General features: G+C 43.3%; 1 protein-coding gene across 1 annotated transcript in view; it reads right to left on the bottom strand.

Moving 5' to 3' along the window:
* The window catches only part of CDHR2 (cadherin related family member 2), a 52,838-nt gene that overhangs the window by 12,091 nt on the left and 26,969 nt on the right, over nt 1-13,778 (bottom strand). The window contains exons 8-20 of the mRNA XM_051979001.1: nt 13,589-13,714; nt 13,237-13,368; nt 13,060-13,135; nt 12,102-12,217; nt 8,362-8,595; nt 7,676-7,831; nt 7,267-7,428; nt 6,401-6,462; nt 6,013-6,256; nt 5,173-5,412; nt 2,343-2,412; nt 556-1,167; nt 372-443 (exon numbers count right to left, since the gene is read on the bottom strand). Coding sequence (XP_051834961.1) covers nt 372-443; nt 556-1,167; nt 2,343-2,412; nt 5,173-5,412; nt 6,013-6,256; nt 6,401-6,462; nt 7,267-7,428; nt 7,676-7,831; nt 8,362-8,595; nt 12,102-12,217; nt 13,060-13,135; nt 13,237-13,368; nt 13,589-13,714 — 2,302 coding nt within the window. The remainder of the gene's footprint in view (nt 1-371; nt 444-555; nt 1,168-2,342; nt 2,413-5,172; nt 5,413-6,012; nt 6,257-6,400; nt 6,463-7,266; nt 7,429-7,675; nt 7,832-8,361; nt 8,596-12,101; nt 12,218-13,059; nt 13,136-13,236; nt 13,369-13,588; nt 13,715-13,778) is intronic.

Genomic DNA, 13,778 nt, shown 5'->3' with positions numbered 1-13,778 from the left:
TGTCAAGACTTGGGGACAAGAAGCAAGGGGCATTCTGAGGATGCTAGTGGGAGGGTAGTGGTATGAACAGGTTTCATTAATATGGGAAATTGTGGGTTAAGGAAACTTCTGCAGGTCTCTCTACAATTTAGAGTTACTTGGAGAACTGAGAGCTTAAGTGACTTCTCCAGGGTCTCCAGCCTGTGCATGTCAAAGGCATGTCTTAAATACAGATCATTCTGACTTACAAAGGTGCACCGAGGTGGGGAAGAGGACCTCACTATTGCCTCCTCATCAAGTTCCCTGGTTTGGGACTAATCAAGTTGAGGATGCCCCAGGGACAGCAAGAGGACCAGGATATGGAGAAACAGAGAAAAGTGGTTATTCCTCACCAAATGTCTCATTAGTCGGCAAGAACTGGGGTGGATGGTCATTCACGTCCAAGATGGTGATTGGCAGAGTCTCTGCAAAAGCAGAAAACGGAGTCAGTCCCAGAGCAAGGTGCCCGCCTCCTCCCCACCCTGGCATCCCTCGCTCCCGGCCTTTGTCCTCCATCGGCCTGAGCAGAGTCCCCACCATTAGGGCTGCTGGCAGGGAAGCCCTCGGCTGTGTGCAGATCCCAGGCCTGGAGCAGCAGCCTGACCAGGTCACAGACTTCATAGTCGATGGCCATGCTGTCGTTGATGTAGACGCTCCCATTGGGGACCAGCCTGAACCAGCCATGGCACACGTCGCCCACATCCACCCCCTTCTTCAAGCAGACCGTGTCCTGAAGACGAATTTCCAGCAAGGCGTTCGTGTCGGGATCCTGGGCCTCCACACGGGCCACGAGGCCGCCCTGCTTGCCTTGGTGCTCCGGCACCCGGACTTCTTTCAGGGAAGACGCTAGGATGCTCGGAGCCTCGTCGTTCACATCTTCTGTGACCACCAGCAGTGTGGCGGAGCCCGTCCCCTCCGATTCGGCTGCGTTCTGCGCCAATACGGTCAGTGTGAAGTTGCTGGGCGGTCTCTCGTAGTCCAGGCTCACATCTGAGACCAGGGACACGTTGCCCTCATTCCAGCCCGAGCCCAGGAACGTGGAGCGGATCTCAAAGTTGCTGGCCCCATCCCCAGTCAGACTGAAGGCGACGCGGCCGTTGGCATCCGTCTGGTCGGCATCCCAGGCTTTCACAATGCCCAAGTACGCACCTGCCAGACCCAAGCAGGAAACAAAGCTCTGTCCCTCCCCAAAGAGCTTCCGCTTTAGGGCACACTTCCGATGTGGAGTGTGGTCCTTGGGATAGGGAGCCCCTGGGAGGCACTTTCTGAACCTGAACCTAAGGCGTGGGGAGATGAGTCCTGGACTGAGAACTAACTCATTCCTGCCCCCACCCCAATCCTGGGACTTCAAGCACTTCGATTCTTCAAGTGTTGAATCAATGAGCCCAGATGTGCTGGACAGGGGAATGTGAGCAAGATGGGAGATACCTGAGCTCCCAGGGATTTAGGAAACTGAGACTTGGTTTCTTTGTTATTATATTAGATAGGAATAGAGACTGGACCTGTGACTTCAGTGTGATAAGTAAATGAAGCTCTCTCTACCAATGCAGGTCAGCCCCTTCTTTGGGACTTTGTTACTTGGGGCACAGAGAGATTAAATGATTCTCCCAGTGTTATTCAGGTTGTGTCAGAGGCAGGACTTGAATCTAGGGCTTCCTGACATCATTACGTCACAGTATCTCTATTATCATGTTATATCATAATATTAATATATGCTTTTATGTCTCTCAGCCAGGTGGTGCAGTAGATAAAGAGTGCCAAGGCTGGAATCAGGAAGGCTCATCTTCCCGAGTTCATGTCTGACTTCAGACACTTCCTAGCTGTGTGACCCTGAGCAAATCACTTAACCCAGTCTCTCTCTGTTTCCTCATCTGTAAAATGAATTGGAGACAGGATCTTTGCCGAGAAAACCCAAAATAGGGTCAGGGAGATTCAGACACGACTGAACCACAAGAATGTCTCTCATGTCTAGAGGCATTGAAAGTTTACAAAGTGAATTGCCTGGACTCCTTCCTGAGATAGGAAATGCAATTGTTACCATCCTTATTTCACAGATGAAAGAGCCTAAACTCAGAAAGAAGGAGTAATTTCCTCTAGAACCACACAGGTAATAAATAGCAAAAGTACCTAAATCCCATCCTGCCTCTGATACAGACTGGCTGTGTGACTGGAAAATCACTTCTGGATCCAAGGTACATGGATTCTAAATCCAGAGGCTCTTTCTACTACACCACAGTGCCCACCCCACCAGCTACCCCCAATCCCTCTGCTACATACACCTATATGCCCCTCATTCTGAAGGTGGGGAAGAAAGCAATACTCACCCTTCACTCTTTCCTTCACATGGAATCTATAAATGGTATAATTGAATACAGGTATGTTGTCATTGATGTCCTGCAGATAGAGGATGTTTTGATAGTAACCAACAGATTAAGTTGTAAAGTAGAAAAATATAAAAGAGATTGTAGACTAAATGTGAGGTGTGCACTGAATATGAGATGAAGTTGGGCTCCAACCCCCCCCCCATTTCCAAAAAGCCCTTTTCCCCTTGATTGTCAGACAATGATCTAAAATTCCTATTAACTATATGTATTTCACATTTCTAGGAAAATCAAAAAGGAATCAGGATCAGAGATAGGGAGATTAGAATGGAGCTCAGAACTCCGGAAAGGACGAGAAAAATATGTACTCCATAAATGGCCACTTTTTTATTCCCCAACTTTCTCCCTGAGACTTCTATGTTGCATTTATTAGACCTCTTATTATTGGAATTGAGAAGATAAAATGGCAAGGCTAGAAGAGACTAAAAATCATTTAGCCCCACCTTTTCAATTCATGAAAAATTAAGATGTAAGCAATCTAGAAAAATGGACTTCTATAAGCAGATAGCAGATAGTAGATAGAGTATATTATAGATGACTGTGATTACATCTTACTTCTCTCCTATGCCATCAGCTCTGTGAGGACAGGGACCATGTATGATCTTCATACAGGGGGCACTGAAGTATTTATGAACAGAATTTTCACCCCTCCTTTTAAACATTAACTCTTCCTATGACTGCTCTCTCTCAGCTCTCCTCCTTTCTACATGACACTTTTCTTAGACATTTGCTGTAAAATCATCCGTCTCCTGACTCCCAAGTGTTGGCGTCCCCCAAAGGCTATATAGTGGACTCTCATTCTACATTTTCTTTTGATATTCTCATCTGATCCTCTATGTTCACTAATTTCTTCCAGTGTCTTCCAAAAATCTATATCTCCAATAATCAATCTCTCTTAAATTCTCACATTTTCAACTGTTTACTAGATATCTTCTAAAGCATATCTTGTTTGTTTGTTTTGTTTGTTGTTAATTGGAATTAAGTGACTTGCCCAGGGTCACACAGCCAGAAAGTGTTAAGTATCTGAGATCAAATTTGAACTCAGATCCTCCTGACTTCAGGGCAGGTGCTCTATCCACTGCACCACCTAGCGGCCCTTCTACAGCATATCTTACAAATATCTCAAACTCAACATGTTCAGAATGAAACTTCTTGTCTTCTAAAACCCATCTCTCTTCCTATCTTTCCAACTTCTGTTGAGAATATAAATAATTTTGCATGACTATAACCTATGTCAAGTTGCTTGCCTTCTCAAAAAGGAACAAAAAGGAAGGGAAAGCAGGAGAGAATTTGGAATTCAAAATTTTGGGAAAGAATATTAAAATTCTTTTTCCATGTAACAGGGAAAAAGAAAATATTTTTAAAACTAAATATCTTTCCATTAACCCAAATATAGTAATAACTATCATTTACAAAGCATTCTTTGGTCTATTAATAATTGCACAAATGTTCTCACCTTGGATTCTCACAACATTGTGAAGAAAGTGCTATTTTTATCCCCATTTTATAGAAGTAGAAACTGAGGCTGAGAGAGGGATTAAGTGACTTGTCCATTCTCACACAACTAATAAGTGTCTGAGATGGGAATTGAACTCAGGTCTTCCTGGATCTAAGTCCAGTGCTTTCCCCCACTGCACCTCCAAGTTGTCTCCTCAGTACATCTTACACCTCCTTCTCTTTTCTCTCACATGGATACTGACACATTTCAGTCCTTCATCATACAGACTGTTATATTAGCCTCTTGTCTCCCAGCTTCCAGTGTCTTCTCTATCTCATTCATCCTCTCCACAATTGCCAAAATAACCTTCCTAAATTGCCAGTCTGACCATGTCACTTCCCTTGCTCAAAAACCTTCAAGTGCCTCCCTATTTACCTCTAGAATACAATGCAAACTCTTCAGGGAGGTATTTAACTAACATTATCTACAACCTGAATATAGCCTCCTTTCTGGCTTATTGAATATTGCTCTCCTCTCTGTATGTATGCTCTGTCCAAATTAGAATGTTAATTGCTCTCAAACCCTGACACGAAACTCCCCTATTTCCATACATCCACACAGGCTGCAATGCTCTCCCTACTTATCTCTGCCCTTCAAAATCTTAGATCTTCCTTGGGGGCTCTGCTGAGATACCACTTCTTCTATGAAGCCTTCCCTGACAACCACCCACTCACCCAGCTGTCAATGTTTTCTTGCTTTTAAAATTGCCTTATTCTGTGTGTCCCCATGTACGCTTATCAGTATGCGTTTTACTTTTCCTCAAATGAGGGCAAAGTATGGCTTTATTGTGATCTGTTTAACACAGGCTATCGTATATGCTAATTGATTAATAAATTAATAAAAATGATTAATAAATAAAATTAATAAATGAGTTGAGTTTATTGATTTGTGGTTTAATTAAGTGGAAGTGTAATCCCAGTCCCAAAGCCCATTAATATGGGACTCTCTTTTCATCAGTAAAGATGAATAGTCTGTTCCATATGAGGGTTATGGCAGAGTTGGCGAAAGCTCAGTGGGTTTGGGGACCAGGGTTACAGAAGAAACAGAATGGGCAAGGGCCGAGCTGACCCTGGAGGCCCTTTCTTGACCCAGAACTCCAACCTCTAAAAACAGGACTTTCTACATCTAGGACACTTAAGGGCCAAAGCAATTAAAACCTCTCTCCCACCCCGTAGCAGGAACCTCTAAATTACAGGTAGAGAATGGAAGCCTAAGGAACACGGCAGGAGTTTAACTCTGGTGGGAGGAGGGATGGTTCTTCCCCAGGCCCGTTACCTCTACGTTGATGGTGACGTTGACTGTAGTGTTGAGGGAGGGAACTCCTAGGTCATAGACGAACACTGTCAGCACGATCTTTCCCGACAGGTTGGGGTCGATGGCCTCTCGGTCCAAGGGCCCCCGGTTTGTCAATACCCCCGTGACTGAGTCCAAGGTGAAGTTGTTACTATATGGGCTGGGCAGGAGTCTAAAACGGATCTCACTGTTGTTAGTGTTAGGCTCATCATTGTCATAGGCCTTCAAGGTGGAGGAAAAAGAAAGGAAGAGAGGATCCATAACCATTGCAGGGCCTGATTCTGTCCCATATCACTCCCTGTTAACTGTCTCATTTGAATGACAGCACCTCAAAGCCCATCCAACCCTAATGCAAACCCTGGTCAGTGGTCAGAATCCTAGCTCAGCAGTCATGTGACAGGAGACAAGTTTCTTGTCACCAAACCAGCATTTAAAGGCTTACATACTGCTTTACAAATATTGTCTTATTTGATCCTCACAATAATCTTATTAATATTACCCCCATATTACAGATGAGGAAACTGAGGCAGACAGAAGTTAAATGATTTCTCCAGTGTCAAAAGTATTAGAGGACAGATCTGAACTCAAATCCAAAGTTCTCTCTACTAGACCACTGAACTGTACAACCTCAGTTTACCCTTCTATAAAGAACTTGAGGGAATCCAGAGAATTTCGTGATTCTTCTAAAGGTCTGATTTAAATTCTTCCCAGAGTAAATAAAGCCCAGCCTTTGGGATTCACCTTCTTCTCCCAGAAATGGATCGGTCTCTGCCCTAATATCCATTACTGAGTCCATTCCAATTCTCCACTCACGGCCCTCACCTGGATGGTCACTGTAACATTGTCCTTCACCTCCTTGACAAAGATGTTGTAGGAACCACTGACCACAGGGGCCTGGTCATTGATGTCCCGCAGGATGATCTGCAGGAGGGTGGAGCCTGTCAGGTTACCTCCATCTGTGGCCTGCAGCGTGAGGTAGTAGACAGATTGCAGCTCCCGGTCCAGCAGGCTGCCATTCTTAACCGTGATCTCTCCAGAGCTGGGGTTCACCTGAAAGATATCCGCACTATGGCGGCCAGATTAGAGGGGAAGGGGGATGATTTCTGCGAATGAAGTAGACCTACCTATGCTCCCCCAATAGGGCTGCTTGAAGGCTAGCCTCCACTTGAGCCCCGAGCCCACTCACCCTTGTGGCTGGGCAGGTACATACCTGTTCCCTGAGATAAGGTGGTAAGTGATGTGACCTCTGAAGTCAGTATCAGGATCCGTGGCCTAGATGAACATATCCCCAGAGTACTATGAATTATCCATCTCTCCCAGGCCTTATTGCCCAATGACTGTCATCCCCTACTCCTGGAGAGCTAAAGTGAGTCCAGAAAAGGGTGACCAGCATGCTGAAAAGATTGGGATCATGTCATACATTGGTTTAACTAAAGAAACTCAGATGTGTAGCATGGAGAAGACTTAGAGCAAGAGAAATGTGGTCTTCAAACATCTGAAAATCTGTACTCATTTTGCATGACCCCAAAAACCAGAGGCAAATTTCTCTTCTTGAGAAGAAAACATTTCCTAAAAATTAGAACTGTCCCAAAGTAGAAAGGACTGCTTTAATAGATGATGATTTCCCCATCACTGGAGGTTGTCAAGCGGTAGTTGCATGACCATTCATTAGAGATGCTATAGGTAGGATTTCTGCTCAAGGAGGACTTCATCAACACATCCTTGAAGGACCTTTCAGACTGAATATTCAGGGAGTCTATCTTCTGACTGCCAATCTGTCTTTTGCTGTCTCTATTTCCCTGCTACATTTCTGTCTGTCACATTCATTCATTCATTGAGACAAACACACACAACCACACACACACAAACTCACACACACTTGCACAGTTTCTCCTGACTTTTTCTGGCTCTCTCCTATACATTGTTCCATGTTTCTCATGCATAGATTCTCTGAGAAACACTAATTCTTTATAATACGAATGCTAGCGCAGGCCAGCCCTAAGGATTGGGGGAGTCCTTTCTCCATGTCTACCCTCCATCCCAGGGAGCCCCTGGCTCTCCTTTTCCATCCCCTACCTTGATGTCGCTGGCAACCACTGTGCCATCCATGCAGTGCTCATATACATATAGAATGTACTGGGACTTGTTGAACTCAGGTGCGTGGTCATTAATGTCTTCCACATGGATGGTTACCTTGGCAATGGAGATCATGTGGCTGCTAGAATCATTGGCTATAACCTACCTCAGAGGAGACAAGTATTCATGAATTAGCATAATGAAGGAAAAAGAGTGCTACTTCTGTGGTCAGAAAGACCTGAATCTTAATCCTGATTCTGCTACTTATTTAGCTGTGAGACAATGGGAGGGTCCCCTCTTGGGGAGGAGTGGACTAAGTGATCTCTAAGGTCTCTTTCAGTTTTAAAACTTTCAGTTCTGTGGTGCTGGATGACCCCCTGCCCATAAGCAATGATGGACCCATTCTTACCTCTACCTCCATTATCTGCTTCTGCTCAAAATCCACAAGGTTAGACTGCCAGACCAACACTTGTATCTCTCCTGTGTTCACCACCTTCTCAGGGGACACAGCAAAAGCCATGTGATCAGGGCCAGCCAGGGACAGCAGAAAAGTGCCATTGAGACCCTGGAAACAAGAAAAATATAGGCTCTGTTAATTGGGGTTCCCCTCCTGCATCTGATCTGTCCTTATTTAACAATGATACTAATCAATCTCACTTCTATTCAATTCAATTAAGTGAGCATTTATTTACATCCATACATTCACTCCCATTCATCCTCATATCCTATCTATCACCAATCACCATTATCTACATCCACCCATCCAACTCCCACCCAACGCCATTTACTATTATCTCTATTTATTCTCATTTACCCCTTAAAACCTCCATCCACTTCCACCCATCACCATCTACTTCCTCAGGGAGCCTCCCGCTGGTTTCCAAAGATCCTAATCCTCCCCTAACTTGTTGCATGGTCTCACATGAAAGGGGAGAAGGAGACCTCAATTTGGGTCATAGAAAATTTTAAATGTTTTGCATAGACAAAATCAATGCAGGTAAAACTGGAAGGGAAACAGGTAATGGCGGGAAATTCTTTTCAGAAACAGAGAGAAGCAGTAGGAAATTGGTCTGGCAGCATAGAGACAGTACCTACCTTGTCTGGGTCGTAAGCCACCATAGTCAGGTTGCTGACAGGCACCCGGGTGGAAGAATGTTCAGGCAGGTAACCACTGAAAGTGGATACTGCCTTATCATCAGAGAAATCACAGTCAGGCAGGATGCAGCTATAGAACTGGGGGGAGTGATCGTTTACATCCGTCACCTTTATGGTGACCCAAGTCTTGGCTTTAGCCTCTTGCCCATAGATGTTGAGATGGATTTCTGTGGCCTGCAAATAAAAAAGGGAAATAGGCTGAGAGGACAGAGCAGGAAGAAGTGAAGGCTGACCACAAGACGGCACTCACAAAAGGTACAGAGATCAGTCAATAAGGTTCCCACGCCAATGATTCTAGATTCAGGGCACGAAGAAACCTTAGAAACCATTTAGTTCCGCTCCCTCATTTTACCAATTAGGAAGCCAGAGTTAAATTCCTTGCTCATTATCACAGTTAGCAAGTGACTGAGGCAGAATATGAATCCAAGTCTTCCTGGTTTCACACTTGTTTCATAATGTTTGGTTTTTTGAATATTTTCATCATTAATTTCTCATGAGATTTATAGGTTGCAGTGGGAAGAAGTATGGGAACTGATGCAGAGTAAAGTACAAAGACTCAGAAAAACAGTAAAATCAATGCAGCAATAGTGGAATAAAAATGGAGCAACAATAACAAAGTTTGAATGCTGTGAAATTACAATGACCAAGCTTTTTTCTAAGAAGAAATGAGAAAGTGAATTTCAATTCCTTCTTTGCAGAGGTGGATGACTATAGGGTTAGGGAGCCACTGAATCTCTTTTATAAAATGAGAGGTTTGGACTAGATGGTATCTAATATGGCTCCCGGCTCTAAATCTATGAGTTTTGATCGTGTCATTCTCTGTGCCTAGGATGCTCTCCATCCCCCTTCATCTGTTGACTTCCTATTCATTCTAGGACATTTACCATGTGATATTGTACATCAGTTCAAGAGGACTAGAATCCCAAACAAAGATGGAAGGTCAAAGAAGGTAAAAAGAGACTATTAAAATTTAAAATTTTTAATGTTTTGCATACACAAAATCAATATAGTTAAAATTTAAAAAAAAATAGATCACGGGGTGGGGGGAAAGGGAGGGGGAATCCTTCGCAGCAGGTTTCTCCAGTAAGGGCCTCATTTCCAGCACATATGAGGAATTGATTCAGATTTACAAGAATAAGAGTCATTTCTATCTTGAGAAATAGTCAAATGACATGGGCAATTTTCTTTATTATTATTATTATTATTTTGCTGAGGCAATTGGGGTTAAGTGACTTGCCCAGGGTCACACAGCTAGAAAGTATTCAGTATCTGAAGCCGAATTTGAACTCAGGTCCTCCTGACTTCAGGTCTGTTGCTCAATCTACTGCACTACCTAGCCACCTCCTGTGGACAGTTTTCTAAACAAAAAATTCAAGCTATAAACAGCCATATGAAAAAATGTTTCTTATCATTCATAAATGTTAAAAATGCAAATTAAAACAAATTTGATTTTTCACCTCACATCCAAGAGATTGGCAAAGTTGACTCAATAAAAGGAAAATGACCGATATTAGAGGGGCTGCAAAATAACAGACACTTCAATGTACTATTAGTGGAATTGTAAATTGGTTCAGTCATTCTGAAAAGCAATTTGCCCAGAAAATTAGTGAGCCGTGCAGACCTTTTGACCCACTATTACTAGTTCTATATCCCAAAGAGAAAAAAGAGGGAAAGGATCTAAATATATAAAAATATTATAGTAGTTTTTTGAGTTGGTAATGAAATGGAAACTAAGAAGAATGGATGAACATCAATTGAGGAATAGATGGACAAATAAATCTAATATATAGATCTAATGGAATATTATTATTCTATAAGAAATAATGAAAGGGATGGTTCCAGAAAGACCTGCAAAGACTTGTAGGATATCAGATTGTTTTGCTTTCTTATGGAGGAAGGAGGTAAGGAAGGGATAAAGAAAAAACTTGGAACACAATTTTTTTTTTTTTTTTTGCTGAGGCAATTGGGGTTAAGTGATTTGCCCAGGGTCACATAACTAGGAAACTCTAAGTATTTGAGGTCAAATTTGAACTCAGGTCCTCCTAACTTCAGGGCTGGTACTCTATCGACTATACCATCTAGCTGCCCCAGAACACAAAATCTTACAAAAATAAATGTTGAAAACTATCTTTATATGTATTTGGAAAAGTGAGATAATAGCTGAGAAAGAAAAATATATTATATGAACTGATATAGAATGGAATACACAGAACCAGAAAAAATTATATAATAACTACACTGGAAAGACTTGGAAAGATTTATTTAAGAACAATGACCAATCCTAATTCCAGAGGACCAATAAGGAAGCTTGTTACACTTTTAACAGGGAGATGACAGATTTGGTACAGATTGAGAAGTACAACACACACACACACACACACACACACACACACACACACACACTTGTCCATAACCAGTGGTAATTTGTTTTGCTTAATTATAAATACTTATCACAAGGATTTTGTTTTCCTCGTCTGCTTTCTAATAGGGAGGGGGAAAGATGGGAGGGAGAGAAGATAGTTTTTTGTTCATCAAAAAATAGTTTTATTTTTTAAAAAGCACTGGGATCATGTCTCATCTAAATCATCCCTATCCCTTAGCACAGGAGTCCACACAAAGCAATTGCTTATTAAATGTTTGTTTATTTGAATTGTTGATTATGATGCTTGGAGAGAATGTTGTTGAGATTCCTCTTTAACTACCCTCTATGGACATACACTCCTAATAAATGTTGAATGAATGAAAGTATCTGTCTCCATCTTGCCAGCCGTTCATACCTAGCCTTGGTCTAAATAGTCACTTCCTTCTGATTAATCACCTGTATGCAAGAAGGGGCTTTGCAAATGGGCTTTCTACTACAGAGAGCCTAGAGACCACAGAAGTGTTGAATTGCACAGCCCCAGTCCTTTATTCCAGGATTCCTCAATTTGGCCAGCTGGTTTTCTTGGGCTCTGGAGACCTGCCCAGATCTCATAGGCCCTAAGCCCGGTCTGGATGTGTAACATTGCCCCCTAGCGCCACCACTTCCAATTCTAAGGTTCTTCTTCCCATCCAAAGAGAAAGGGATAAAAGGAAGTGAGGTGGTCTCCCCCCACAAGGTATGGGGCCAGCCTTCCATGTTTGCAAGTCTATCACACCTCAGAGACACATAGTTCAATTCAAATACACCAACAGTGGGCAATGGTTTTTGTTTTTTGGGGTTTTTTTCCACAGCATCTCTCTGGAGACAGTGACTGAGCCTCTTTCCCAGTACCTTGGGGACCCAGCTGTGAAAAAGCTTGTGCTTTATCTAGCCCAGAACATTCATTCACGTGTCAGGCCACCAGGTGTGTATCACCCACACCTTTTCCGGCTCCCCTTTCTGTGTGATCTTCTCCATTAGAATGCAAGTTTCTTGAGGCAAGTTGCTTGCTTTTATTAGTATTCTCACTTCTTAGCAGAGTACCTAGCATAGCGTAAGCACTTAATAAATGTTCCATGTCTTTATCTATTTATCTTCCTATCTACAATAATATTCCCAAACAATGCTCACTTCTTCACAGAAACAGAGATGTGGAGGGAGAAAGAGAAAAGGAGAAAAAAAGGGGGGAAATGAGGAAAAAGACTCCAGAAGCCAGCAAACTAGACAACTCCAGTTGGGACTGGGAGGATCTGTGTCCCTTTTTCATCTCTGAACTCACCGTGACCTCCAAGTGAACCTCTTCATCCTCATCTAACAGTAGTTCCCGATCCAAAAGGTGATTCACCGTGATGACCCCATCTTGCTCCCCGATCTTAAACCAAGGCTTTGTAGAATCTGAACAGAAAGACTGGAGTAAGGGGATAGGGACTGGCAGGCTGAGGGCCCTATCTCCATCCCCAAACCAAGCAGATTTCCCAAGAAAGAGGGACCATGGGTTCTTCCTTCCTTCTTTCCTTCCTTCCTTCCTATCTTCCTTCCTTCCTTCCTTCCTTCTTTTCTTCCTATCTTCCTTCCTTCCTTCCTTCCTTCTTTCCTTCCTACCTTCCTTCCTTCCTTCCTTCCTTCCTACCTTCCTTCCTTCGTTCCTTCCTTCCTTCTTTCCTTCCTACCTTCCTTCCTTCCTTCCTTCCTTCCTACCTTCCTTCTTTCCTTCTTTCCTTCCTACCTTCCTTCCTTCCTTCTTTTCTTTCTTCCTTCCTTCCTTCCTTCCTTCCTTCCTTCCTTCCTTCCTTCCTTCTTTCCTTGTTTCTTTCCTACCTTCTTTCCTTCCTTCCTTCCTTCCTTCCTTCCTTCTTTCCTTTCTTCCTTCTTCCTTCTTTCCTTTCTTCCTTCTTTCCTTCTTTCCTTTCTTCCCTGAGGCAATTGGGGTTAAGTGACTTGCCCAGGGTCACACAGTCAGGAAGTGTTGTGTCTGAGACAAATTTGAACTCAGATCCTCCTGACTTCAGGGCTGGTGCTCTATCCACTGCCCCCTCATTTATTTTTTCTAAATCTCAATGATCCTGACTGTGATTCTAAGAAAGTATCCTCAGTGTCATCCCTTTCCCATTTCAGTCTATGAAGGAAGAGAGGGAAAGGGGAAGGAAAGGGAAGAGAAGAGGAAGAAATAGACAACAGAGAAAGTGTAAAGGAAAGAGAAGAAAATGAAGGAATAACCAGTGGGCTCATCTTCTTACTAGTGATAGAGAACTTGACTGGATCATTGATGCCTTTGTCTCCATCCACAGTCTTCAAGGTCAACACCGAGGTGCCCTGGAAGAAGAGGTTACCAGGCTCATCAGAAATAAGGACCTAAGGAAGATCTAGACTACGACAGATACCCTACCCCTCCCAAGGTCCAGCCCCTGCCTTACCATGGCTGCATCTTCTCCTATTGAAGCTGTGTAAGGTTCCTGGAGAAACTGTGGATCTAGATCTGGAAGGTCAATAACTGTGATTGTCAGGAAGACTGGTTGGGAACACAATGAGTTATCCTTGTCTTGGTCCTACAGAGAATGGCAACACAGACCTGTTCATGAGACCTCCTCTTCCTCCTCTCTCTCCTTCCAACCAGAACACTCCAATCAGGTCCTAGGAAGGCTTCTTTTATCCTTCCTCAATAAGAAATCCTTCCTATCCCCCAAAAAGACTTTTCCATCCACACCTAGGAAGTGTTCAGTCCACCCCCAAATGTTTCCCTTCCCCCAGACCAGAGTCTGTTCTCACACAGGACTGCAGTTTCACTTGGTAGAACATGCTTTTGTTGTTGTAACTGAGGGGACCTCTAAGGATGATGGTGCCATTTGCCAGGATGGAGAAGAGCTGCTGGTTTTCTGGAGTATTGGGGATAACCTGATGCATGATAGAAAAGAGAGATCAAACGAGAGAGCTCAGCCCAATCACCATGGGACAAGCC

This window comes from Antechinus flavipes, chromosome 2 (genome assembly GCF_016432865.1).
Source record: "Antechinus flavipes isolate AdamAnt ecotype Samford, QLD, Australia chromosome 2, AdamAnt_v2, whole genome shotgun sequence".
Taxonomy (NCBI): domain Eukaryota; kingdom Metazoa; phylum Chordata; class Mammalia; order Dasyuromorphia; family Dasyuridae; genus Antechinus; species Antechinus flavipes.
This window is presented reverse-complemented; position numbering and strand designations above follow the sequence as displayed.